The sequence below is a fragment of the Marmota flaviventris genome, chromosome 2 (genome assembly GCF_047511675.1).
Source record: "Marmota flaviventris isolate mMarFla1 chromosome 2, mMarFla1.hap1, whole genome shotgun sequence".
In the NCBI taxonomy this organism is placed as follows: Eukaryota; Metazoa; Chordata; class Mammalia; order Rodentia; family Sciuridae; genus Marmota; species Marmota flaviventris.
Genome location: NC_092499.1, coordinates 88,918,016 through 88,945,662, shown reverse-complemented (window position 1 = coordinate 88,945,662; position 27,647 = coordinate 88,918,016). Strand labels below are relative to the sequence as shown.

The following is a 27,647-nucleotide window of genomic DNA, read 5'->3' as shown; positions in this document are numbered from 1 at the left end:
ATAAGCCTAAATTTAATGATGTCAATTGCTTATAATTGAATTTTAATATATGGTTGTACCAAAACCCTCAGATAGCACTTATTATTAATGACAAAGTCTTATGGAAAAATATGATTTTTTAAAATAGGTCATACCATGCCTTTTAAAGATGCGTATGATGGTTTCACACACATGTTGTTGTATCTTGGCTGTACGGATTGAGAAGTTGCCCTAAAATGAGACGAATTAAAATGTCATCATCAAAGCCTAATTAAAGATATCCCCTAGAAACCCTGTCTCAAAAAAAAAGGGCTGGGGATGTGCCTCTGGATTTAATTCCTGGTACAAAAAAAAAAAAAAAAAAGAGAAACAACAGATAAGCAAAAAGACACAAATAAAAAAGTCATCAATAGCCCTGCAAATAAGTTTCTAATATTGCCAACCAAAAAAAACTGCTTCTTAAAATCTATGTTGATCGTCCACAAATTTTACCAGTACTTCCTCTATTGGTCTTTTAAAATTGCATCATGTTAATCATACAGAACATAACCAATATCTGTTATATACTCAGTTGACTTTATCAGATTTTAACATTTTGCTATATTGATTCAGGCATTTTTTTCCTTTTTAAAAATTTTTAAAAATTTGCTCTTTTTAGATATATATGACAGTAATATGTCATAATATGTCATATTACACATACATGAAGTATAATTTATTCTAATTAGGATCTCATTCTTGTGATTGAACATGATGTGAATTACACCAATCCTGTATTCATATATGAACATAGGAAAGTTATATCTGATTCATTCTGCCTTTCCTATTCTTATTCACCTCCCTCCCCTTTGTCTAACCCAATGAACTCCAACCCGCCCCCCACCTCCACCCTGTGCGCCTTATTGTGTGTTACCATCTGTGTATCAGAGAAAAGATTTGGCCTTTGGTTTTTTGGAATTGGCTTATTTCACTTCAGACATTTTAAAGAAAAAAATGTTAAAGATTCCTCAAACAAGCAACTCATTTACACTTCAGAAGTCACCTTGGCAGCTTTAAAAAAGAAGAAAAAACTTTTTTTTTCACTAGGGATTGACCTAGGGCCTAGCATATATCAAACACACATTCTATCACTGAGCTACATATGCTCCTAGTCCCTTAAAGAAGATTCTTTTTCCTTTCTTTCCTTCCCTTTTCCCCACCCCTTCTTTCTTGTTTAAAGATGGGATCTTGCTATGTTGCCCAGGTCGGCTATGCATTCAAGCAATCCTCCTGCACCACTGTACCCAGATCCTTAAAGAGACTCTTATTAAAGAGCCTCATACCTGGAAATAGAAGCTAGAGATGCTGGGGAGCCTTGGGCATCTGTGTTGACAGAAAACCTCCCAAGTGTCAGGATAGGTAACTCCACTGGGAGCCGCTCTACTACTTAAATCTGGATCTGATTGCTTGATGTTTCTGGCCATAAGCAGCAGAGCTAGGGAACAATACCTTAATCTCCTGGGTAGGTGTAGAAGGGGATGGACCTAGAATTCCTTAAAGTAAGTGATTAACAGTGTGGCTATTCTTTCCAGAATAATGCAGGTTAACACTTTTTTTTTTTTTTTGAGAGAGAGAGAGAAATTTTTTAATATTTATTTTTTAGTTTTCGGTGGACACAACATCTTTATTTTATTTGTATATGGTGCTGAGGATCGAACCCAGTGCCCGGCCAGCACGCTATCACTTAAGCCACATCCCCAGCCCAGATTAACACTTTTTGCATGTACAATTTGGGGCTTTTTGGAGCTCAGTATATGGTGGAGGCATTAGAGGAATCCATAAGAAATAAGAACCTGACTTGATCTTTTGGTGGACCAGGTTAAACTCTCTGTGCTGTGGAGCTTAGCTCACCTTCAGTATGTCACTATCGTAGGTGTAATCGATGGCAGGGGAAATGCGCTGGGAGAAGATCTGGGCCATCATGGTGCGGTAGGCTTTCCCATCCACGTTGGCCAGCGTGTGATGCAGTACTTCATGCAGCTCAGATTCCTCCATCTGGGGTGGGGGAAGCAGCTCACTCTTCAGCAGTTCTGTGGCTGTGGGACGTTTTGCTGGGTCATGGTTTAACAACCAGGAGATGACAGATTTCTATAATGAAACCCAGGCATGCAGCTGAGAGGATGCAGTAAATGATGCTCAGGAATCATCCTGACAAGCTGATGGTCAATTCAGGTCAAAGAAAAGGTACCACACTTCTTGTATTTAGTAGGGGCATTTCAAAAGTTTTTTTTTTTTTTTTTTAATTTCTAAATATGTCATTTACCCCCTACACTTTGTTATGACCACAGAGTTGTGTAACAATTTAACAGTAGTATTTCTTAAAAGGCAGAAGCCTTTAATATTTCTTGTCACAAACAATAAAAAAAAAAAATTAACCCAGTAAACATAGAAGTAGAACTTAGGGGTTGTGGGTGTGGCTCAGTGGAAGGTGCTTGCCTACCCCATGTGAGGCATTGGGTTTGAGCCTTAGTACTGCATAAAAATAAATAAATAAAAATAAAGATATTGTATTCATCTACAACTAAAAAAATTTAAAAAAGAAAGAAGTGTAACTTAGGTCTTACAAACACACAAAATACTACATAGAAGACATAAGCACAGAAACCAAATAGCTCTAGATGCCCAGTGTTAGTGATATTATAAACATACTAGTTGCTAGAATCCTTAAAGCATATTAAACATACTGTTTTATTTTTTCTTCTCCATTTGTGTTATTTGTACTGATATCAATCATTCCCTCGAATTCTCTCAATTTATGCTATTTATTGGTTATACTCCCATAGCAGGGAGCCTCTTGAAGAAAATCTAAAACTTGGAAAGGATGCTTAACAATTCTTAATCCTCTTGTTCATAACAGGATTTATTTAAAAATGTTAGATGAACATTTGAGATCAGAAAGCCTCAATTTTTAGTTGGGCGTGGTGGTGCATGCCTATAATCCCAGCGGCTTAGGAGGCTGAGGCAGGTGGATTGTGAATTCAAAGACAGCCTTAGCAACTTCGTGAGGTCCTAAGCAACTCAGTGAGACCTTGTCTCTAAATAAAATACAAAAAAGGGCTGGGGATGTGGCTTAGTGGTTGAGTGCCCCTGAGTTCAATCCCCAGTCACCTCCCTCTTCCGCCAAAAAGAAACTCTTAATTTTTAGATGTATTTTATTAAGCATTTTCCTACTATATATCTTTTCTAAATTACTTCCACTCCTGTTTTAGTGTGAAATAAAAACACCCGTAATTACTTTTCATGTAATATAGGAGTTTTATATTATAAAGATAGGAACTGATATGATTCAACTTTTAAGAAAAAGTTATGTAAAACAGGTAAAAACAATGATACCTCATTCAGCATAATAGACCCTATTTTACTGCTAAATTTCTGTGTGTGACAAAAATTATGTAATACTCAGTCTATCAGCATTTCCCGTGTTCCCTCCTTTGAGATGAAATGCAGTGACATGGAAGGTGGTTTGGTTGTGGTTTGTGTGGTTTGGTTTAGTGTCACTTTAATACATGCCTAACTCAAAGGCTCAAGGGAACCTAATACAGAGTTGATGATAGGACAATAATCCTCATTATGAGAAATGGTTTACATGGTTGCTGTCATTTTGGTTGTTTAATAAAGTTCCTAGGCCACTATAGCTGTCACCATGTTAAAGTACTGAATAAGCCAGGTGCGGTGGCATACACCTATAATTCCATTGCCTCAGAAGGCTGAAGCAGGAGGATTTCAAGTTCAAAGCCAGGCCTTAAGGAACTCAGTGAGACCCTGTCTCAAGATAAAGTATGAATATGAAAAAGGGCTGGGGATGTGCCTCAGTGGTAAAGTGCCCCTGGGCTCAATTCCTGGTACTAAAAAAAAAAAAAAAAGTACTAAATAGGACTAATCATGTGTTATGGTTTGGATGTAAGGTATCCCCAAAAAGTTCATGTGTGAGACAATGCAAGATGGTTTGGAGGAGAAATGATTAGGCTATAGCCTTAACCTAATCAGTGAATTAATCCCTAATAGGATTAACTTTGGTAACTTGAGGCAGGTAGGGTCATAACTGCAGAAATTGGTTCATCAGGGGGTGTGGCTATGGCACATATATTTTGTGTTGGGAGAGTGGACTCTGTCTCTGCTTTCTGATCACCATGGGAGCTGTTTCCTTTTGCCACACACTCTGCCATGATGTTTAGCCTCACCTCGAGCTCCAAGGAATACAGCCTGCTGTCTTAGGATGGAGACCTCTGAAACCGTGAATCCCTGAATACCTTTTCTCCTCTATAGTTGTTTTGGTTGGTCCTTTAGACACAGCAGCGAAAAAGCTGACTAAAGTAGCATGCTATAGGAAAAGACTATGAAATAAACATTTAGTTATGATACCCAGAAACCAAAACAAGGGGCTCAATTCAAATCATTACTAACAGCTAACAAAAGAAGCGGAAAAACAACTCAATGTGTTTTCTAATGGTTCTTCACTAACTAAATAGATGTGGTAGAGTGGGTCCCTATTGCCATAAATAAATGCCATGATAAATATTACCAAATGATAGAATGTTAGTGTTAATATAAATAAAGCATACTGACTCTCTTTATTTTATAGGTGAGAAAAATTAAAGTCTAGAGAAGTAGCATGTCTATCCAGACATAACCAATAAGCAAGAAATAGCAAATTTTTACAGTGTTCTATGTTTCTGTTCTCAATATTCATCATTTAAAGGATTTTTGCCTTGACCATAATTGTCAATAAAAGTCAGTTTAAGGGACAAACTTCCATATGAAAGAATCAATAACTGCAGGCTCCACCAAGACAACCAACTGAACAAAGAAGAAAGGCATAACAGAAGTACAATACATTAATTTGCTACTATTCTTTCACATTAGCTGGATGCCAGTATTATTTTATGACGTGAAATACATAACACCCACACACTCAGATATTTATGTTCTGTGGGAGAAATTATCTTGCTTTAAAATTCTGTCAATCAGATTGTCTAAAAAAAGTCCAACACTTCCCCACAAAGTAAGTTATTTCACCCATAAAACAGAACAGAATTACAGTTTTAAATTGTATTTTTGTCTTAAAGTCCCAAGTTTTATCTAAAACAATGAGCTGTAAATGTATTTTCTCCACCCCCCACACCCTCAATAGGCAAGCTAAGGGTCCAAATAGCACTTCAAAAATACAATGAATCACACAAAAGAACCCTGTAGTTTGTTAATTTTTCTCCACCAGCCCTTAGCATTTTTACAGTGTATTTCAAATCCAATAACATTTTAAGTGTTTCATCTTTTGATACTTTCTCCCATATTGTTCCCAGGACACAAGAGAATGAGTAGCAGAAGATTACTAATTGAAAAAGAAGAAAAACAGTAATTAAAGCCCAAGTCTGAAGACAGCAATTAAAGCATCAGAAAATTACCTGCTTTGTATGCTCTCCATCACTGAAGTCTTCTGGAAACTTGGGGGATGTGGGCTATAAGAATATTATATTCAAATCAGGAAGTGCTTGGAAAACTGCCATTGTGAAAGCATTTATTCACCATAAGTAAGAAAACCAAATAGAGAAATTAAAATCTGCTAACAGGGAAAGATTGAGGAGACACCTTCTTGAAGCCTGATGCTCACTTTTTCATGTATATACACATTATTTTTATACAAACTTCACCTAAATGACAGCCTAGGTTCTAGAAAGTACCTCCTCCAAGGACAAAGTATTTAAAAATCTAATGGTTTCAGAGACAGAAAGAGCAGTTATTAAACAAATAGCTGAAAAAAAGTCAAATAGCCCCTATCAAACTGCTAATATAAAGTAAGAAAAAAACAACATTAAAACCACTATGTCTCCAAAAGGTCTGGTATATAGGACCTAAATTATAACATTAATTTGATGGTTTATATATTCTTGAAATGAAGGAGGAAGCATGAATTTTAAACTGAAGAAAGTTACTTCATCAAAGACATAATCAGCTAAGAGCATTCTGATCAAGGCAAGGTGATAGTAAGCACTTTATCTACTTTTTCATTACAGCTTTCCATACTGCACTGACAATAAAAGAATGCAATTACTTTCCAAAATACCTAGAGAAGAATACTTAGTTACAGTGTATGACATTTAATTTAGTGAATACTCCTGCTTTGCTTTGCTTGGCAAGGAGGAAGAAGGCTCTCCAGATCTCTTGCTTATGGATATGTGAATCTTAAATTACCATTGCCCAAACCTTACTTTGCACTTTCACTTTAATGCCGTTAAAGGGCACCTTTGACCTCACACACTGCAATGTTAATCCTTTTTAGCTCAGGCAGTAAAAGAGGTAAGGATTAATCTCAAGAAGACAAATGGAAATTTCACTGGGGAAAACAATTCAGTGGCTGATATTTTCACAGACTATATTAACTTTTGATCATGGTAGTTTTCTTTAGGTCTCACTATACCAAGTCCATTTAGCATGAATTTTTCTTTTCTACAACTAAACATTCCTTATTCTTAAACCCATTCCCACACACTAATAACTGCACTGATAGCATACAAAAACTTTTAGATTCTTTTGTTTTAATGTTAAGATTAAATCTCTCAGACTAACTTAAAAATAATAACTATAATCTAGCAATTTCTCCAAGCTTTCCAAAAACAAACAACACTGGGGAAATTTATCATTATTGGAGACATGTAAGCAGAGTGGATTTCTACTTATTAGAAGTGCAGAAGACAGATCAACAGACCATACTAAGTGCTGATAGTCTTTGGTTACACAAATTTGCTATTTTAGCAACTTAAATGAGGCAACTTCTCTTGTTGAGAAAACATTTCACTGCAAAGGGAGAACTAGTTAGCTTGGCATTTCTCAGCAAGTAAATCATTATAGTTGGACAACCTCTTCTATATTATAAATGCCAGGAAAATATCCTGCCTCAAATTCTAATCTCCATGCTAAGACTGAGGTTACTAGAAATTTATGCATCAAACACCCGATACATACATCTCTAAGTTGGTTAAGAACAAAGATCCTTTCTGAGGCTGTCACCATGGGGTGATAGGACATCTCAAAGAAGATAATTCCCAGGCTGAAGAGATCCACTTTCTGAGGGGAAAAAAGAATTGTATTTAGAGATACTTTATATGAAAGTATAATTTACCAGAGAATTATAGAATCAGCACTGTTAGCTGAAATAAAGTTTGTGTAAGTGCAAAACAAGTCACACTGGAAAAATTTGACTATTTTTCCTAAACCATTACAGGTATAAAGATTATTTGGTTCACAGTAAAATATTTGGCATAATTTTGCTCAATATTTTTTTTGAAAAGTAACTGTAATCAGTTTATCTATACACATAGATAATGCCTGGCTAAAGACTGAAAATAACGGCTAAAGGGAAAGAACAACCAAGACTTGCCATAATATGCTTTGGCTGGGAATATAGCTCAGAATATTTGCCTTACATGCTCCTTGTCCTGGATTCAATCCCCAGCACTGTCACATAAAAAAGAAATCTGCTTTATTTTGCATCTTCACGAATCATTTCAAAAGTGAAACAGACCAAAATCTGCTGCTGATAGTAAAGGTCAGCTATTGACTACAAAGCCATACCAGTGAGGATAGAAGAAAGGTACAACTGAAAGATCATGTGACTAATCCCAGCAAAATATGGAAATACAATTAAAGAGGAAAAATAAATTAAAAGGCAACCTGTAGAATGGGGAAAATGTTTGCAAAACATACACCTGATAAGAGGCTAATATGAAAAAAATGTAAGGATCTCATACAACTCAGCAAAGGAAAATGTTCACATTTTTTTTCTGAGCAGAAAATTTCCCAAAGAAGATGTACAAATGGCCAACAGATATATAAAAAGATACACATCACCACTAATCACCAGGGAAATACAAATTAAAACCATAATGAGGTATTACCTCACACTTATTAGGATGGCTATTATAAAAAGTTGAGGGCTGAGGTTGTGGCTGAGTGGTAGAGTGCCTGCCTAGCACATGTGAGGCACTGGGTTCAATCCTCAGCACCACATAAAAATAACTAAAATAAAGGTATTGTGTCAGTCTACAACAATAACAACAACAACAACATCAAAAACCAAAAAACAAAAATCCCCCCAAACAAAAAGTTGAAAGATAATAAACGTGAGGATGTGGAGAAAAGGGAGCTCTTGTGCACTGTTGCTGGGAATGTAAATTGATACAGCTGATATGGAAAACAGGATGAAGGCTCTTCAAAACATTAAAAAGAGAACTACCATGTGATACAGCAATACCACTTCTGGTATATACCCAAAGGAAAGAATATCACTGTCTCAGAGATATCTGCATGCTTATGTGCATTGCAGCATCATTCATAACAGTCGAGTTGGTATCAGTATGTCAGTGGACAGATGAATGAACAAAGAAAATGTGGTCTCTCTCTCTCTCTCTACACACACACACACACACACACACAGAGAGAGAAAGAGAGAGAGAGAGAGAAAGAGAGAGGGGGGAGGGAGGGAGAGAAAGAGAAATAACAGAATTTTATAAAGCTTTAAAAAGAAGGAAATCCTGTCATTTGGGATAACATGGATGAACCTGGAGGACATTATATTAAGTAAAATAAGCCAAACAGAAAGATAAATACTGAAAGATCTCACTTTTATGTGGAAACTGAATTAAAAATCCAACTTACAGTAACAAGGTAGAATAGTAGTTTACCAGGGGCTATGGATTGGGGGAAAAGGGAGATGTTGATTAAAGGGTACAAGCTTGCACTTATAAGATGAATAAATTCTTATAATGAGCTCTAACATACAGCATGGTGACTATAATGTATTGTATTTTTGAAATTTGCTGAGAGTAGATCTCAAGTGTTCTCACCACCTCCACACACACACACACACACACACACACACACACACACACACATATACACAAAACAGTTAACTGGGTGAGGAGATGGATGTTTAGCTTGATTGTGGTAATAATTTCACAATGTATATGAATATTAAAACATCACACACTGCTGAAAGCGGTGGTGCATGCCTGTAAACCCACCACCTCAAGAGGCTGAGGATGAGGATCATGATGAGTTCAAAGCCAGCCTCAGCAATTGCAAAGCATTAAGCAACTCAGTAGGACCCTGTATCTAAATAAAATACAAAATAGGGCCGGGATGTGGCTTAGGGATTGAGTGCTCCTGAGTTCAATCCCTGGGGGGGAAAAAAATCACACCATACACTTTACATATTTGCTTATTTTTTTTAACATATTTTTTTAGTTGGAGGTGGACACACAATATTTTTATTTATTTGTATGTGGTGCTGAGGATTGAACCCAGTGCCTTACACATGCCAGGCAAGTGTGCTACCACTGAGCTACAGCCCCAGCTCCACACTGTATACTTTAAATATACATAATTTTATTTATTATTCATACCTCAATAAATTGGGAAATAACAACAACATAGACAACAAAAGGCCAGAGAAAGAAAATAGAGTGAACCCAAAGACACTAAAGAGATAAAACTCAAGATAATTATTAAATAATGAATACAAAAAGACAAAAAATAAATGGCAATAATAAAAAGGAGAAGAAGAAAAAAAAAAGCAAAAGGGTAAGTTAGTGTACTAAAAATCTATGCAGGGCCTAAGAAGCACAACTGAGTGGGATGGTGTGTCCCTCAGGAAGCCAGCCATAATCAGCTTGCAAAGACTACTCCTTATCAGGTGCCAGGAGAGACAGAGCCCACTCTCAAAAAATCCTCTTAAATGAATGTGGATTCAAAGAGGAGTAGGAGGCCAAGCAGGATGGTGCTTGCCTCTAATCTCAGTGACTAAGGAGGCTGAGTATTACTAGTTTCAGGCCAGCCTTAGCTCCTCAGCAAGACCCTGTCTCAAAATAAAAAATAATTACAAGGGCTAGAGATGTGGCGCAGTGGTTAAACACCCTTGGACTAGGTCTCCAGTACCAAAAGAGGGAAAGGAAAAAAAGAGTAGGAGGACCTCCTGACTTATCCCCAGTCATGTTCAAAGTCTTAAATACAAATATCCATTTGTCATTTCCTACATGTCTGGCTGGAAAATGCCAAGGGTAAAACAGTGATCTCCGTAATCCCACTTTTTGTTTTTAAATATTCATACATGTACATACTATAAAACCAGAACCACATTACTGTTTCTTTTATTCACTTAATAGAGTGAGAATATTTTTAATATTATTACCACTTTTCTAAAATGGGTTTCTAAAATGTGATGTTAATGTCATGAAGTATTCAATTACATGAAGTCTTATAGTTAATGAAATAGATCCCAATTTTCAGACACTGTTATTTTTTTATTATATGAAACAACACTGTGATGAACCACTTTCATATTACCCTTCCCTAGTTGTTTCCTTTAGATGAATCTAAAGGTAGAATTGACAGGCCAAAGGACAAAGCACTTTTGAAGATTTCATAAAAATCTTCCACTTACCTCAGAAAAATGACCCTAAGGTACCCATGGTGTGTACCCTCCTACTCCCCTCTTCTCTCTGGTAACAGACCTCCCTCTGTGGTCTGTTTCAACTCTGCATTGCTGCTCAATGCTTCCGTCAGCATAAAACCCAGGCTTGAGTTTCCAATGCAATCCTGACGATTTGCTTTTATATACATTGCCTGGCTGATGTATTTTTAAAATTTTGCATTTATACTTTAGCCCTGGGTGATCTCAGTCTCATGGCTTTAAATCCCATCTATGTTCTGACAATCCTTAAATTTATACCTTTGACTTTGATCTTCTCTCTGAACTCAAATCTTGGGTCTCTAATAACCTCTGTCCATCTAAATTAGATTCCTCATCAGGCATTTCTAACTTACATACCTCATACTAAAATTTTCTACCATCTTCTTCCCCTTCCCTATCTCTTTGCCCACATTTCCTCACTTTAGTCAACTATCCTTTCACCCAGGTTCTCCAGGCAGAAAACCTGAACCTCAACTTTTTCCCCTTCAAACATCTAGTCCATTAGGAAAATCTCTCATTTCCCCTCTATTGTAGCACAACTTTCTCCATTTCTATTGCTACCACTTCAGTGACAGTCACCAGTTCTCCCCCTGGACTTCTGCAGAGTGTCTAGCACAGCTGGAGCAAACTTTCTGCTTGTGATTCTTCAGTGGCTTCCTGTGCACTTCAAATAAATTCCATAATCTTAAATGTCATCCTTTTAGGGAGGCCTTCTCTGATCAATTTATTTAGAGAAGATGCTCCCTAAAGACAAGATGTTGACTTATAACTTGACTCTTATTTTTGCTTCGGTGCAAAAATAGCCCTTATTATAATTCGTGATTATTCCTTTTTTATATGTTTATTGTCTGTTTTAGTCACCACTGGATAAACTCCCGGAGGACTGGGGCCACTGTATTCTTAGGACAGGGGTTAGCTCAGTTTCTTTGGATGGATGGATGGACTACACGCTCCTGGCATTAACAGTGCCTGCTTTAGTCCATGCCCTCAGTAACCACATGTCCTACCTGGAGCATGAATTGGCTCCTATTTCAGCTGGTAATTAATGCTGTGATTTTTATGTTCTTACTATTATTTCTCTCTTGAGAACTTTCCCTTTCCTAAAAGCTCTGTACCTGGTTGTATGCAGACTTGGTACTTCCTTGGACCTCTGGGCTTACGTACAAAGCAGTGCCAACCATCCCAGTCAAATGGCCTGTGTGGAGGAAACCAGAGGGAAAGCTTTCCAGTATTTGGACTTAAAGATACAGCAAATTATTAAAAAAATAAAAAAGAAAGAAAGAGAAAAAGAAAGAATATTTCTTATGAGTGGGGCCTGATCTATTAAACGTCTGCAGCACTTAAAGGAGAAAGCAGTGTGAATTGCACAGTAAGCATAGTTACGTATGTCCAAACACCCTGTCTTTGCTGTTGTCAAGGAGGGACTGGGCAGAGAGAAGACCCTAGACCAACCAGGCCCCAGAGAATTTCACATGACCACTAGTGTCGGACAAAGAGCTGTTTGCATGTGGGAGCCAATTATTCTATTAACTGAAGTCCTTAAAGTGCTGAAAAACAATTAACACAGTGACAAGGAAAAAAATTAAGGTATTTTCATAATTTTGTTAATTTAGTGAGCAATTAAAATTTGCTTTAGAATAGAGTCTTTACAAGTAAACCTGAGTAAAGACTCAGGTTAAAGAAATGTTGTGGTCTGCTTTTAAATACATGAATAAAAAATTCAGTCTTCTGGATTTACCTGAAGGGTCTGATTTTATCAAGTGATCTCCTGCTTGATCATCTTGTTTCCCATCAGCCTAAAAACAAAAGTAAGCCAATTAGCAAATTCAAATGTTATAGCAATAGGAGTAGCTTGTCCATTTCTAAATGAAGATACATTGAAAAAATATTACATGAAAATCAGAATAATTATAATAATGCTTTTATGAGTTTAAATGTTTTGTTTTAGTTATTTACTAGGAAGAGTAAGAGAACAACAAGCTGGGTAAGGAGGTGGATGCCAGTAGTAATCCCAGCTACTCAGGATGCTGATACAAGAGGATCGAAAGAAAGTTCCAGGCCAGCCTTAGCAACTTAGTGAGACCCTGTCTAAAAACAAAAAGGGCCTGGGATGTAGCTCAGTAGCAGAGTACCACTGGGCTCAATTCCTAGTACTACAAAACAAAACATCTACTTTCTAAACTTTCCCACTGCTACTCTGCTACTACTTTTTCAGAATCAGTTTTTGACTCTTCATTGCACCAGGTCACCAAATCTGTTTCACTGTCACTCACTGCTAACATCTCTAAATGGCTTCACCTTTTATATATCTCTGAAGCGCTGTCTCATGCAACACTTTAATCACTACTGTTATGACATCCGTCTGCTGGTTCCTATTACAAGCATGGCTATCAATAACAGCTTCTTCACCATTCTTAGTGCCAGACCATGTTCCAGGCGCTTTACCTGTATTCTGATTTTATTTTGCTGAAAATTCTTTGAGGCAGGAACTAGTATTAGGTGCACTATGAGGTTCTGAGAGGCTTAAAATTTGCCCAAGGTTGTACCAAAAGCAGTGGCAACAATAGGATTCTAGTCCAGGTCAGCGAGACTGCAGAGCCTCTGGTCATCTACCTCCCTACACCTCCAGAAGTTGAGGTATAATCTTTAGTTTGGGATCAAGATCCCATCATCTGCCCCTCCTTGGCCTTAGCATTTTTCAACACCTGCCCTTCCCTGTTCTACTATCTGTCTTCCGTCTTTCCCCTCCCTCTCCTCCTTCTTGTAGTATAGGGTATTGAACCTAGGCTTCCTGAATGCTAGGCAAGTACTCTATCACTGAGCTACATCCACAGTCCTTCGTATTTTTTATTTTGAGACAAGGTCTCCCTAAGTTGCGCTCAGGCTGTCCTGGAACTTCCAATCTTCCTGCCTCAACTTCCTGAGTCACAGGCACCACTGCACCTGGCTCTCTCCATTTCTTCTAACCTTACCTTCTTATTTAGCCCCTGTGATTGTTTTTACTATCAATCCAAATCCTATTTTCTTTCTCCAACTACCCTTGGAATGAACTGCATTTTTAGAGATTTTGGTTCCTCTTATGTTGGCTATGACATAGCCCCCCAAAACTCCAGAAGGCAAAATGATTAATTATGAGAACCATAACTTAATCAGTGGATTAATCAATTTCATGGATTAATAATTTGAATGGACTAATTGTGGGCAGGTAGGGTGTGGCTGGAGGAAGTAGGTAACTGGGAGATATGTCCCTTGGGATTTATAATTTGTCCCAAGTGTCTTGCTTGCTCTCTTCCACTCCCTATTTGTCATGAGCTGAGCAGCATTCTTCCACTATGCCCTTCTGCCAGGATCTTCTGTCTAAATTCAGGTCCAGAGAAGTGGAAACCAGCCAACCATGAACTAAACATCTGAAATCATAAGTCCAAAAAACCTTTTCCTCCTCTAAGTAGTTCTTGTCATTTATTTTGGTCATAGTGATAAAAAGGTGACTAACACAGTGCCTAATACCTTTGGCTAATGATGTTAAGTAAAACTCTGGCACTGAAGGCCAGAGAACCTTCTAGCATTTTTTCTTACTCTCTACTACACCTTACACTTTGAGCCAATCAGAACATGTGGTCTTCAAACAATCACATCTGCTCACCCACAGCTTTGGTTATGATGAAATACCCTGTCCTGATGTCACTAGGCCCTGTCTTCAACTTGGTCTGCTGGACTCCTAAGTTGAATGTTGTTGTATAGTCTTTCTTTCTTTTGGGGTGGGTGGGTGGTTACAGGGTCTTACTAGGTTGCCCAGGCTGGTCTTGAACTCCTGAGCTCAAGCAATCCTCTCACCTTAGCCACTAGAGCAGCTGGGACTAAAGGTACACACTATTGCACTCTATCTAGACAGTCTATCTTTTTCCTGAGCCACAACCCAGCCCTATTTTATATTTTACTTAGAGACAGGGGCTCACTAAGTTGCTTAGTGCCTTGCTTTTGCTGAGGCTAGCTTTGAAATTGTGATCCTCCTGCCTCAACCTCACGAGCTGCTAGGATTACAGGTGTGTACCAGCAAGCCGAGCTAACAGTCTTTCTTGATTCTCACAAATCTATGTTAATTTCCCCCTATCTTTTACTCTTATATCAGTACTTTGCTCACCTCACATTAATTAGCTTTGTATTTTAAGTCACTACAATGTTGTGAAGAACAAATATCTTTTGAGTTATATGTTGTTTAGGGCTGGGTTATCCCAGTGTTTAATGTTTTTGAGCCTCACTTTCCCAAGCTAAAGACTTAAGTATAAAGCATGGCAGACCAAAATACCAAATTATTTCATAAAGTACTGTATGCCTTTAACCTAAATATCATTCACAGCCAATAATTTTGTATCCCTCAAGTGGAAGGCACTTATTAAAACATAATTACAATTTCAAAGCCTACAAGATCACTTGCAGTATATGCCTTCATAGTTGCATGGCAGGGTTCAGGCAACCTGATAACCTGTTGTTATCAAGGAACCTGGGTCTACTTTCAAGTATAGTCTAATTATTAAAATACTCACAGCAAAGGCTAGATGATCTGTTGCCAAGCCAAAATCACCTATTTTTACATGGTCATCAGAATCCAAAAATATGTTGACAGGCTTCAAATCCCGGTGTATCATTCCCTGTATTAAGAAAGTCAAGAATCTAATGATTGCTTCACTTGCATAGTTTATACTTATACCTGTTTTCTAATCTGAAAGGCCAGCCTAGTGATGCAAACTGGGTTAGGTCTTCTCTCAGACCACCATAGTCCAGGAATCTGGTCTCTGGAATGTCTCCCAATTGTCTGGTAATCTCTCCAAAATCTCCCTCTTTCATCTGTGGTTGTCCTGATCAAGTGAAATCCAAATGGCTCCCTGTGGCACCCAAGGTTCCTTCCACTGAGTTCATCAAATTATCTTTCACTCTGCTGCATCACAAAACCCTGGTTCTGGTCAGTGAGACATACCACTTTTATTCCTTTTCTATTCCTTTCTTTGTATTATTTCCCCTGCCCAGGACATTATTGCTTTTCTCTACTCATTCAAATTTTTTTATTTGTTCTAATTAGTTATACATGACAATAGAATGCACTTTGATACATCATACATAGATGGAGTATAATTTCTCATTCTTCTGGTTGTACATGATTTAGAATCCCACTGGTCATATAGTTTATATATGTATATAGGGTAATAATGTCTGATTTATTCTACTATCTTTCCTACTCCCATATCCCCTTCTCTCCCTTCACTCCTCTCTACCTAATCTAAAGTAACTCTATTCTTCCCTAGCTGCCCTCACCTTCATTGTGAATTAGCATCCTCATATCAGAGAAAACATTCAGCCTTTGTTTTTTGGGATTGGCTTATTTCTCTTAGCATGATTTTTTCCAGCTCCATTCATTAATAGCAAATGCCATAATTTCGAATTTTACCAACATTTACAAGTGCCAATTCATTCATTCTTCCATGGTAATTCTAACAATTCACTTTGCATCCCCAGTACACACAGTAGATACTCAGTGATTACGTTAAATGAATCCTGCTTTCTCCTCTTCCTAATGGCTTATCCTAATACTTATAGTTTCATGTCCTATAATACAAAAAATAATTAATGGACTTCATTAGAACTCATTTTTATTTCCAAACTTAGAAATTTCTGCTTCCAACAAATTATTTATAAATTAGTCGTATAAATTACAGGCCTGGCTTCTTCGCATAGTAAAAACATTTTGAGTTCATGAAAATTGAGGCAAAGAAAAAAAATTAATATATTTACACTAGCTAATACATTAGACAATCCCATTTAAAAAATGTAAGCAGTGGGGCTGGGACTGGGGCTCAGCGGTAGCACTTGCCTGGCATGTATGAGGCACTGGGTTTGATTCTTAGCACCACATAAAATTAATAAAATAAAGGTCTATCCCACTTAAAAAAAAAAAAATTAAAAAAAATGCAATATTTCAGTTTGAAGCTAGGCCCTTTAGCATTTACATCATAATAGCAATTTCTAGCTTTAAAATAACATTTTATACACATAGCAAGCTATGTTACTAAAAGACTCTTATTCTTCTCCTTGCCAGATGTTTTTCTAGTTTCTTTTTATTTCCAGAAAGGGCAGCACTAATTGTTAGGATCAAATTTGGTATGTATCAACCACACTGGTATTTTATTCTAAACCAATCAAGGAATTATCTTCTATATTCCATATATGATCAAATATTTTTTCCTCATTCAGCAGTTTGGCAAACTTTCTATAAAGGACCAGGTAATAAGTTATAGGCACTTCAAGCTGTATAATCTTTGTTGTAACTACTCAAATCTGCTGTTACAGCAGAACAGTCACAGGCAATATGTAAGCAAATGAGCCTGGCTTTGTTCCAATGAAACTTCATTGATGGACAATGAAATTTGAATTCTGTTATGAAATATTATAATTTTGATTTTTAAATAACTACCTAAAGATACAAAAGCCAGTTTTAGGTTACAGAACTAAGAAAAAGAGGTATTAAGAGAGTCATAGTGTGCTAATCCCTGTCCTAACCTTCAATGTTTTCTTTGAACTTTGATACCTGGTACTATTTCTTTAGCTTTTGATACTTTGTCCTACGAAACAATATACAAAGTTTTCTATATTTTTCTCCATTTTCACCTTTGAATTTTTAAATTTAGTCATAAATTTATGTAAATGTCAGTTTTGGACACAAAATATTGTAAAGTTTACTTTCTCATGGATATAAGCCAATCCATCCAGAATCTCTCGAAAAAGTCTCCACAATCTGATGGTGTCTCGATACAACCCCTGGTCAATGGTGTCACGTAAAGTACTCTTTTCACAGTACTCCATCTGCAGACAAGAACAGACCAGGAAGGACTTGGTTGCAAAGTATAAATTAAGGAGGTTAACTGCAATTAATGTAATCATCTATTTAAAAATTTGTGATATGGATTCTAAACAGTTATAGGAAAGACGTGATTTTTTTACACTGAAAAGAAGTATTTAAAAAAAAATACTTCAAAAAATATTTTGGGGTGTAAAAATGTAGCTCAGTGGTAGAGTGCATTTTTAGCAGGCACTAGGCCCTGGGTTCCATCTCCAGCACACACAAAAATGGTAAGCAAGCAAACAAAAACAACACTGGGAGCAAATATGTATAATCTTAGCACCCCAAAATAATCATTAAAAATTTAATTTTTTTTCTGTGTTGAGGAGTAAACCCTTGCATGTGCTAGGTGAGTGCTTTACTACTAAGCTTCCATTCCTACTCATATTTATTTTTTATATAATTGGTTATTTTAAAAAAGATTTATTTGCTTAAATTCTTATTACAAATAATATGAAAATTCAGAGTGCAGTAAAATTTTATTTATTGTCTTATAAACTGCAAACTCAAATTTCCAAGAAGGGCTAATTAATCCAATGATGTCATTAGTTTTTATTTGTACATTATGACCTTCAAGTCAAGAGCAAAACATTATAAATATGTCACAGAATATTATTTCCCTTTTGATTTTTTAAAATAACCACTCAAAAACATAAAAGCCATTCTTGGCTTACAAGCCAAACAAAAACAGACATAAGTTGGATTAGACTTGTGGGTCACAAGGCCTCACCTGTATATACAGATAGTGCACAGCTTCAGTTGTCACCGATGGCTCACTTTCATGGCAACTGTTAATTTCATTGTAGTCCTCATCCTAACCCAAGAGGAACATATGAGAACTCAAACTGGGGGCTGAAGTTAAACAGGACCATCACACCATCAAATACCTCCCCTCTCCCCCCAAGCTATCCTGGTACTCTAGGAGGAAGTCAGTGATAGAACTCATCCAACGCCTATAGAAGCTTAATGTGGTTTTAAAGAAAGTTTGCTATAACCAGAATCTTCTATGTAGCTCGTAAGTCTGTTGCTACACAGAATGATGATGGGGAAAAGGAAATCAGGAGGTTTTAAAGTTGTGCAATCCATAGAACGATTCCTTGTCAAGTTAATTCTTCACTATTGATGACCTAAGGATGAGAAAGGTAGAATGTATATATGCTATTATTTTAGGGCTTCAGTGCTAATGTAATGCCTTCCTTTGGTGGGAATTAGCTAAAGCAATTTAAATGTGACCAGACTATTAAAGAGAATACTGCCCTCTGATCTATGCCCTCAAAGAACAAGCACTCAGCTGCCACTTACAACAAATGATCCTCTTGTCTTACCTCCACAGGGCCAACCTACTGCTAATTTTCTTTTTAATACCTTTTTTAAAAAAAGTATTTTTCTTCTCATAGATGTATTTAAATACTTTAAACCCTAAGTATAAAAAAGGGGCTAGTCACCATCTGACCATTCAATTTACATTTTTTATGAGGAAGGAATTTTCAAAATATATATATATATATATATTTGTACCAGGAACTGAACTCAGGGGCACTCTACTGAGCCACATCCCCAGCCCTATTTTGTATTTTATTTTGAGACAGGGTCTCACTGAACTTAGTTCCTCACTGTTGCTAAGGCTGGCTTTGAACTTGTGATCCTCCTGTCTCAGCCTCCCAAGCTGCTGGGATTACAGGTGTGTGCCACTGCGCCTGGCATTTTTTCCATTATTGAAAGGGAAAAAAAAGAGCTCTGCTTGCTCTGGAAATATACTATACTCTGGGGGATTATCTATAGAAGAATATTAATCTCTTGGCAGCTCCAACCCATCAGTTAGAATGCTCATGTCATGTTGCTCATAACCAAGAAAAATCAGGAGCATAAATTTGGGGTCCCCCTAAATCTGTGCTAAGAGATGAGATGACTCAGGATATGATGAGAAGGTTGTGACCTTGAGTCAGGTGGCTTCCGGGAAGGGAAGGGAAGGAGGGGAGGGCAAAGTACGGGTCCTGGGGATAAAAAAGGCTTTAGACACCATCTGACCATTCAATTTACATTTTTTATGAGGAAGGATTTATATATATATATATATTTTGTACCAGGGTTTGAACTCAGGGGAACTCCACTGAGCCACATCTCCAGCCCTATTTTGTATTTTATTTTGAGATAGGATTTCACTGAATTTAGCTCCTCACCGTTGCTAAGGATTCAATTGTGTGGCCAATGATTTAGTCAATTCTAACTACCTGATGGAATTTCAATAAGATATCTGGACATGGAGGCTTCGTGGGGCTTCCAGGTTGAGCACATGGCCGGGTGGGAGGATGAGGGGCTCTGATTCCATGAGGACATAAAATATATTAAGATATATTTTAAATGAATATGGCAGGGAAGCTTTGCATTTGAGATGCTCCCAAACTTTACCTTGTGTCTGGTTCTGATTTGTGTCTTTTATGATAAAATTGTAATAATAAATGTAAAAAAAAAAATTGTTGTCTTCATAATAATTAAATGCATACCACTAAAACCAAAACCAAACAACTTTGTTTTGGCAGTAGGTTAGATTACATATGCTCTTTTTAAATTTTTTTTTTTTTAGTTATAGTTGGACATAATACCTTTATTTTATTTATTTATTTTTATGTGGTGCTGAGGATCCAACCCAGGGCCTTGCAAGTGCTAGGTGAGTACTCTACCCTGAGCCACACCCCAGTCCTTGTTTATGCTCTTACCCTGATTAAATTTATAGTAAATAATTTAAATTGAGAGGAACTTAAGGTGATTTTACTTGATAAGGGAAGTACTTACAAAAAGCACAATAACTAATTCATTCAAACAAGCTCCAAGTCAACTTAACTGCTTATCTAAGAGAGTTCACATGTATACTTTTATCTGCTATGAATACACACTTAGAAAGCTTGACCCAAGTCCTAGGCACCACTATAGAAGGCTCTGCTGGCCTGGGCAGAGGAAGATGCAGAACTATGGGTCGGGTCCAAGGCCTGCAGCAATGTTTTTCAAACTTTCAAAACCATGAATCACATGAAGAAATGTTTTATGTCACACCCAGTACACATACTTATGAGACAAGTCCAGAAATGAAGTTTACTTTAAGTGTGCAGCTTTGTGTTCTCTATAGTATTAAAAATAAAATGTCTGGTTATAATATTCTAAATTGATATTATAACTCACTACAGGGTCATTACAGACTTAAAACTAGAGGATAGTTTATGAAAATAAGAAATTAAGAGTAATTGACAAGGGAGAGATCAAGGTAATTCCATGATGAGACTGTTTAGTTAATTAATTTATATTCAATTCTCATCCCCAATCATATAAAATTTTCTCAAACCCTCTAGGAAACTTTTAAAATTTTTATTTGTTAGAGGTAGTGTCTTGATTTACTTCTCAATACTAAAGATCAGTATGCTCTGTTATATATAGACTTACGAAAAACACAAGTAAAACATTTTAAATGAATGATCATGTTTTAAAATTGGTATTTACATATCAGATTAAGGCTTTAGTATTTTACCCAAGGTTTATAACATCAGATAATAGTTTCCTTACATACCTACTCTGATGAATAAAATAGTATAATTTTTATATATTTACCTGATTCTGACTTTTACTGTTCTCATCTTCATGGTCAAAGATGATATCACTTTCAGAATCTGATGCAGGTCTTAAAAAGAAACAGAAAAGTGCTAAAGAAATCAAAATCCCTGTAATAATTCTAAAAATTGACATTCAAATTAATAGAAAGCAAAAGAGGCTAGAGACATTATATTATGACTCCATGGCATAAATCTGTACATATCACCATGTGGATTTGTACTTCCCTATTATGCAAAACATATATAACTCTTGAAAATTAGCGAAATTAAGTCTCTTAAAACAAATATCATAGCTAAGAGTTATGATAAATTGTACCCAACTGGATGTGATGAAATAAAACCATGAAGGTAAATGGCCAGGATTCTGAGATGAATAAAGTTTAGTGTAGGGTTATAATTATTCATTTGGTACTTTCTTGGGAACTGCAGTTGGTATTGTATTAAGACTTCAAATTAGTTCTGTGTGTGTGTGTGTGTGTGTGTGTTACTGTACATTGAACACAGGACTTCCCTGTACTAGATAGGTTCTCTACCAATGACCTTCATCCTCAGCCCTAATATTTTTATTTGTGAGACAGGTTCTGGCTAAGTTGTCCAGGCTGGCCTGGAACTTGTGATCCACCTGTCTCATCTAACTGAATAGCTGGGATTACAGGCCTGCACCACTATGCCGATTCCAAATTAGTTCTTAAATGCTCCATGGAGTTGAATGCCTATTTAAAGCAATGCCCTTTAAGAAATTTTCTTAAATGTTTTAAATGCTACAAGTAATTTCTGTTTTCCTTTCTCCAGTGCTTAGATTTTGGAGATCTTCTGAAGATAGTGAAAAAAAATTCCTTTGGATTGCATTTGACGTACTAGGTCCATTTCTTAACATTGTCAATATTTCCAGTTTTCTAAATTATTGCCCTTTCCCCTGGCATGGGCTTGGTGGGGACTAATGACGGGGGCACATCCACGCTGCCTGGCTGGTGCCCACGCCTGTGCATGTAAGCCCTGTGCTCCTTACAGGAAGGACTGTGAGAAGACACCATCATGTTCATCCTCATCATCATCCTCATCACTGCTGGAGCCTGGGCCAGCTACAGGGAAGCGGGCGTTGGATGAGCGCTCAGCTGATGTGCTCCACTCCACTGAGCTGGTGAGGATGGGAGGTGGCGCGGCAGCCTCCAAGCTGTCCAGCTTGTTGGTGTCACTTTCTGGCTGCCCATGTGCAGCTTGTCCATCCTGGGCCAAGGGTCTTGAGTCTGGAGGTGGTGTCCCTGGGCCCGCTGGTCGCTCATGCCGCTCAATCCAGGCATTGTAGTAGCGCACGATGTTCTCATGGTGCAAGCGCGACAGCAGTGTCACCTCGCCCTTGATCCTGCGGAAGTGCCTACTGGCTGGGTTGATGGGGATGCGCTTCACAGCGTAGCAGCAGCCATCCAGCTTGTTTTGGACCTACCATACAGCAAGGGGAAGAGACCCAGGTAAGGCCCATAACCTTGCTCAAACTGGCATTTAGCTGGCATGGCCCCATTCCCTCCTGAAGAGAAACCGGAGTTCTGAGAACCAACAGCTACAGTCAAGAACTACAAGGTTGAAACTCTTATACTACTGAAAGTTTTTACACTCAAATTTAGTAACAGCTTACATAGATCAGAATGTACCAAATGTGCTAAAAGATCCTGGGTAAAATGTAGCTTTCATTCACATCATTAATTTTACTGACAATTAGTTCCCTGTTCTTCTAATGTCTTATCTACTATTTAAATTTTAAATAAATTTTGGTTTTAAAATAAAAATTATTTTCTAAAGCCAGTGTAAGTTCAGATGATGATTTTAGTTTCTGCTCTTTTTATATTTAAAGCACTCAAAACAAAGTAAACTCCAGAAATTTTAACAGACTAAAAAGCAAATGGCTAATTCTTAATTTTATAAAGCTGTCGATTTGGGCAAGTTACTTTTTTCCTTAAGACTCAATTTTCTTACTTACAAAATAGTATTTTTGTTATCAGGAAGTACCAGCACTGCCAAGGAGAAAGAGGCTAGGTGTTATGGTTTTGATTTGAGGTGTCCTCCCAAAAAGCTTATGTGACAATGCAGGAATGAACAAAGGTGAAAGGATCAGATTATGAGAGTTATAACCTAATCAGTGGATTAATCCATTTGATGGATTAATAATTTCAAAGTTTGCCTGAAGTTATACATATCTACTAAGAGATGAAACCAAGTAGGAAGAAAAGAGAGAGAGAGAGAGAGAGAGAGAGAGAAGCCAGGGGACAAGATATATAATCCCCAAGGGCTTCCAACAGCTGTTATCAGGTTACTGCTGTATTGAGTAGAAATTATAGGAAGGTAGGGTATGGCTGACAGAAGGAGATTACTGAAGGCATGCCCTCAGGGATTATATATTTTGTCTCCTGGCTTCTCTCTTTCTCTCTGCTTCCTGCCAGGTTTCATTTCTTAGTAGATATGTATAACCTCAGGCAAATTATGTAACTTCTCTGAGCCTCAATTCCCTCAACTGGAAATGGAGATTACCTCTATCCCATAAGAATGTCTTGTGAGGGCTGGGATTGTGGCTCAGAGGAAGAGTGCTTGCCTCCAATGCGTGAGGCACTGGGTTCAATCCTTAGCACCACATAAAAATAAAATAAAGAGATTGTGTCCACCTATAACTAAAAAATAAATGTTTAAAAAAAAAAGAATGTCTTGTGATCAAAAGATGAGGTCTGTAGAGCCACCTGGAACACAACCTGAAATATGGAATGTGCTCTGAAAAATAATAGTCCTGTGTTCCCTGGCTGCCACATTAATAGAGAATGTCGTGGTGCTTTCAATCTTATGTCTTCATATACACCAAGTATACTCTAAGTCACTGACTTAGGTGTGGAGCTTGCTGGAAATTTTCATAGAGGAGTTCATTTATTAAATTGAAAAGGTGTAGAAACAGTAAAGAATCCAAATGCTAACAAAATGCTAGATTACTGAGCAGACTCTCATACTCAGAGATAGAAATACAGAGGTGTGTGAGTTCTCCAAAGGAGAAACTGCAGGAAAAATGTGGGGCGAAAGGTATGAAGATTCTCTTGTTGTATGAGGTTACAAATATTTTTTAAGTACTTAAAAGGAAATGAACTTTGTTAATATTTTAATTCAATAATCTAAAAATATAAAGAAGCTGAAGTACTTGATCAAAAATGACAAACCATGATCTTTCTGATCAGGACACTTATCTTGTTTAATTAAGATTGTTTTTTTTACTGTAGGAAAATTCTTTTACTGTAAAAAAATTCTTTTTTTAGTGTAGAGGCCTTTTACAGTAAGAGTACTGCTTCTTCATAATATTCTGAAAATCCTAAACAAGACACATGATCCACTAATGGTGGGTCATCCTCATATGTGAAAGATGGCATGTGCTTTATATGTACTTTATAATACAATATTAATCTGTGTTTCCCAAAGTTTTTTAAAAAAACAACTCTTACATTATATAAAAATAACTAAAACCTCTTTCTATCAGGGGCAGATAATAAGTCACCCAAAGAGACTGAAATGAAGAAAGGAAGACCTAACACCAGCATACCTTAATAACATGTCACTAATTTTCCATCTCAATAAGAGCTGGGAAATAAAAGCCATCAAAGCCATCTGGGGCCATCTCCCAGCATGAATTCCATCTCTGTTCTAACTTTGGAATCCTTTTCTCTACAGCAACTCTAACAGCAAATGGGAGAAAAAGAGAACAATTTTCTTCCTGAACCAAAGCATACAAAAATGTTCTTTATCTAGAGGTCTTGGCTCCACTTGAAGCACTGTGTTTTTCACGTTAAGGCTCCGGCCAAGCAAGGACAGGAGAAAGAAGCACTCTTAATGTGCCTAGGGCAACTTTAGCTTCAGGAAGGTAAAGGTGATCACAGTTTCAAATAGTCCCATTCACTTCCCTCCCCAACCTCAAAATAGAAGTCAAGCCTGTAAGTCTGCAGAATGGAACAGAAGAAATTCTAAAAGGGACTGGGGCCAACTATGTGTCACACCTTGATGACTGCTCCAAAAGCTCCTTTGCCGAGAAGTTGTAATTCTTCAAACTCAATGAAATACCGGGAAAACTGTCTCTGTGTCTCACTGAAGAATGCAGCACTGGGAAGCTGGCTGCTAGGTATAACAGTCTCAACATAATCTTGTCCTCCAGAATCTAAGAAAAAAATGATTGCATTAAAAATACAGGAAGAGCTAGAAAATCCAACAGGGATATTAGCACTGGCAAAAGGGGGTGTGTAAAAAAGTACCTCTTGCTTGAGTGGCCCTTGTATACTTTCCCTCATCTTGCCTTCCTTAAAATAGGTAGAAAAATATAATTAGCCCATTTTATGGGAGGGGATAAGTAGAGCAGAGAGTAAGTGATGGAACTACAGAGCCAGACCCCAACCCAGGTCTCCTAGCCTTGGCACTACCGAGGTTCTTTAATCTGCTACGTAAGTGTCAGCAAAAAATCCAGTTACACAGCAATAAGGGTAACAAAACAGGAAGGACGATTAAATACTCATAGAGGCTACACCAATGGACACTTTATCATAGGGACTGGAAAACTCAGGCTGAGAAAACAGTCCCATGCACACAGGGACTGCTTATTGCTGAACATAAATGTATGTGTAGCTCAGAATAAAACAGATAATCCATGCAGCCCCTTCCAGTTTTAGGTTTATGAATACTTTCAAAATAATTTAATGTTAAACAGGGTATCAAAGAAGGATGGCAAGAGACTCACCTTCGGGACTTTGTTCCACTAAAGGCATTTTTGGCTGAGGGTTTATAAAGCCATGTTTCAACAGCTGCTGAGGGCTCCATCTTTCCTTGTCATCCAAGCAAACACACCTCAGTGAGAGGGAAGGGAGAATCTCAGCAACACACAAAATAAACACTAACTTAGCTATGGGTTTATTTTTAAAAAATACACATTAGAGAATTCATGTTATTTATGGACCAAAATATACATATATGTGAATATAAATCAACAAATATCCCTACAGAATCTACATGTGAGTACTAGGCTACGTGCAAGTAGAGAATTTGAAAAACAAAAACAAAAACAAACAAACAAAAAACGTGCAGTTTCTTTAGAGGCATGGAACAAATCTTTTTAAATTTCAGATAGTAGTATAATATAAGTAGGCAAGGAATTTTCAATCCCATTAACAATTTAAAAACTTGCCATGCTTAATTAAGTCTTTCTAAAAATTAGTTATAAATAAATCTTTCTAAAGGCAAAGTAAATCAGCTGGGGTTGGGGACCAGTTTGATAAACTTCAGATGAAGCCTATACACATCAAGTGTGTTGGTAACAATTAGGAATACTTTAAAAATCCCATATCTCCCTCCCTCCCTCCTTCCCTTCTTTTCCTTCCTCCCTCCTGAATACCTTCCTTCTTTCCCAGTGCTGGAGATTGAACCCAGAGGCACTCTATCACTGAGCTATATTCCCAGCACAGCTGGCCACAAACTTGTGACCCTCCTGTCTCAGCCTCTCAAGTACCTTGATTATAGGCCTGTGCTACAGTCCATGCTTACCATATACTTTCTCTTAATCCTCAATCTTTAATATACTAACTCAGCATTTAATTTTCTAATAAATAAAAATAATTTTCTATTATTTTATTTTATTTTTATTTTTTTGTGGTGCTGGGGATTGAATCCAGGGCCTTGTACATGCGAGGCAAGCACTCTACCAACTGAGCTATATCCCCAGCCCACAAAAACAATTTTTTAAAAATTTTCCCTCCTAGATGCTTTAACTCAAGCTAAAACCTAAGAACCACTGTTCTCAGTAAGCTAAACTGTGGCATTTATAACAATGACTCTAGTGGTACCACTTGGTAGCACTTGGCCCTAATTATAAACAATACACTTAAGCCCAGAACTTGACTTAAAACCTATAAAGTGGTGACAACAACTATCATGAAGGACAACATTTTACTTTTTATGACACTGCACTAAAAAAACACTCAAGGTAGGAAAAGACCCGGAAAAGACAAGATTCCAGTAAAACAGTTTGTGTAAGATTCTTTATCTCCCCCTAAATTTAAAATTCATTTCAATTATATTAGTAAGCATAAATACCTTTCCCTTGCAAATATTAAAACATGATTGATAATGATAGTCTTTGACCAAATCCTTCCTCTCTCCAGGTCTTCCCTCCTCTGACTGTACATCCTTAGACTCTTTTATGCATTTATATAAATAAACACACAACCACCCAAAATAATACTGTATTTTAAAAAATTACATTTAATTAACTATTTTTGGTAGTATTAGGGATTGAACCTGGCCAGGGTCACTCTACCACTGAGATACATCCCCAGCCCTTTTAATTTTACTTTGAGACAGGGTCTCACTAAGTTACCCAGGCAAGCCTCCATCTGGTGATCCTCCTTCCTCAGCCTCCCAAGAAACTGAGATTACAGGTGTGTTCTACTGTGCCCAGCTAATGTATTGATATTTTGGGGCAGCATCATCCTGTACATATTATTCTTTAACTTGCTTTTCTGTGTGTGTGTGTGTGTGTGTGTGTGTGTGTGTGTATAAAATATATATGACAGCGGAATGCATTACAATTCTTATTACATATATACAGCACAATTTTTCATATCTCTGGTTATATACATAGTATATTCACACCAATTTGTGTCTT

General features: G+C 37.2%; 1 protein-coding gene across 7 annotated transcripts in view; it reads right to left on the bottom strand.

Moving 5' to 3' along the window:
- Eif2ak4 (eukaryotic translation initiation factor 2 alpha kinase 4) overlaps positions 1-27,647 on the bottom strand; it is a 104,517-nt gene that overhangs the window by 31,037 nt on the left and 45,833 nt on the right. For all 7 annotated transcript variants that reach the window (XM_027925721.2, XM_071608081.1, XM_071608083.1 and 4 more), the window contains 13 exons: positions 25,728-25,834; positions 24,997-25,154; positions 21,987-22,417; positions 20,976-21,045; positions 18,106-18,189; positions 17,216-17,338; positions 15,028-15,132; positions 12,222-12,279; positions 11,599-11,678; positions 6,979-7,080; positions 5,421-5,474; positions 1,870-2,106; positions 135-210 (listed from right to left, as the gene is read on the bottom strand). In XM_027925721.2, the coding sequence (XP_027781522.2) occupies positions 135-210; positions 1,870-2,106; positions 5,421-5,474; positions 6,979-7,080; positions 11,599-11,678; positions 12,222-12,279; positions 15,028-15,132; positions 17,216-17,338; positions 18,106-18,189; positions 20,976-21,045; positions 21,987-22,417; positions 24,997-25,154; positions 25,728-25,834 (1,685 nt within the window). The remainder of the gene's footprint in view (positions 1-134; positions 211-1,869; positions 2,107-5,420; positions 5,475-6,978; positions 7,081-11,598; positions 11,679-12,221; positions 12,280-15,027; positions 15,133-17,215; positions 17,339-18,105; positions 18,190-20,975; positions 21,046-21,986; positions 22,418-24,996; positions 25,155-25,727; positions 25,835-27,647) is intronic.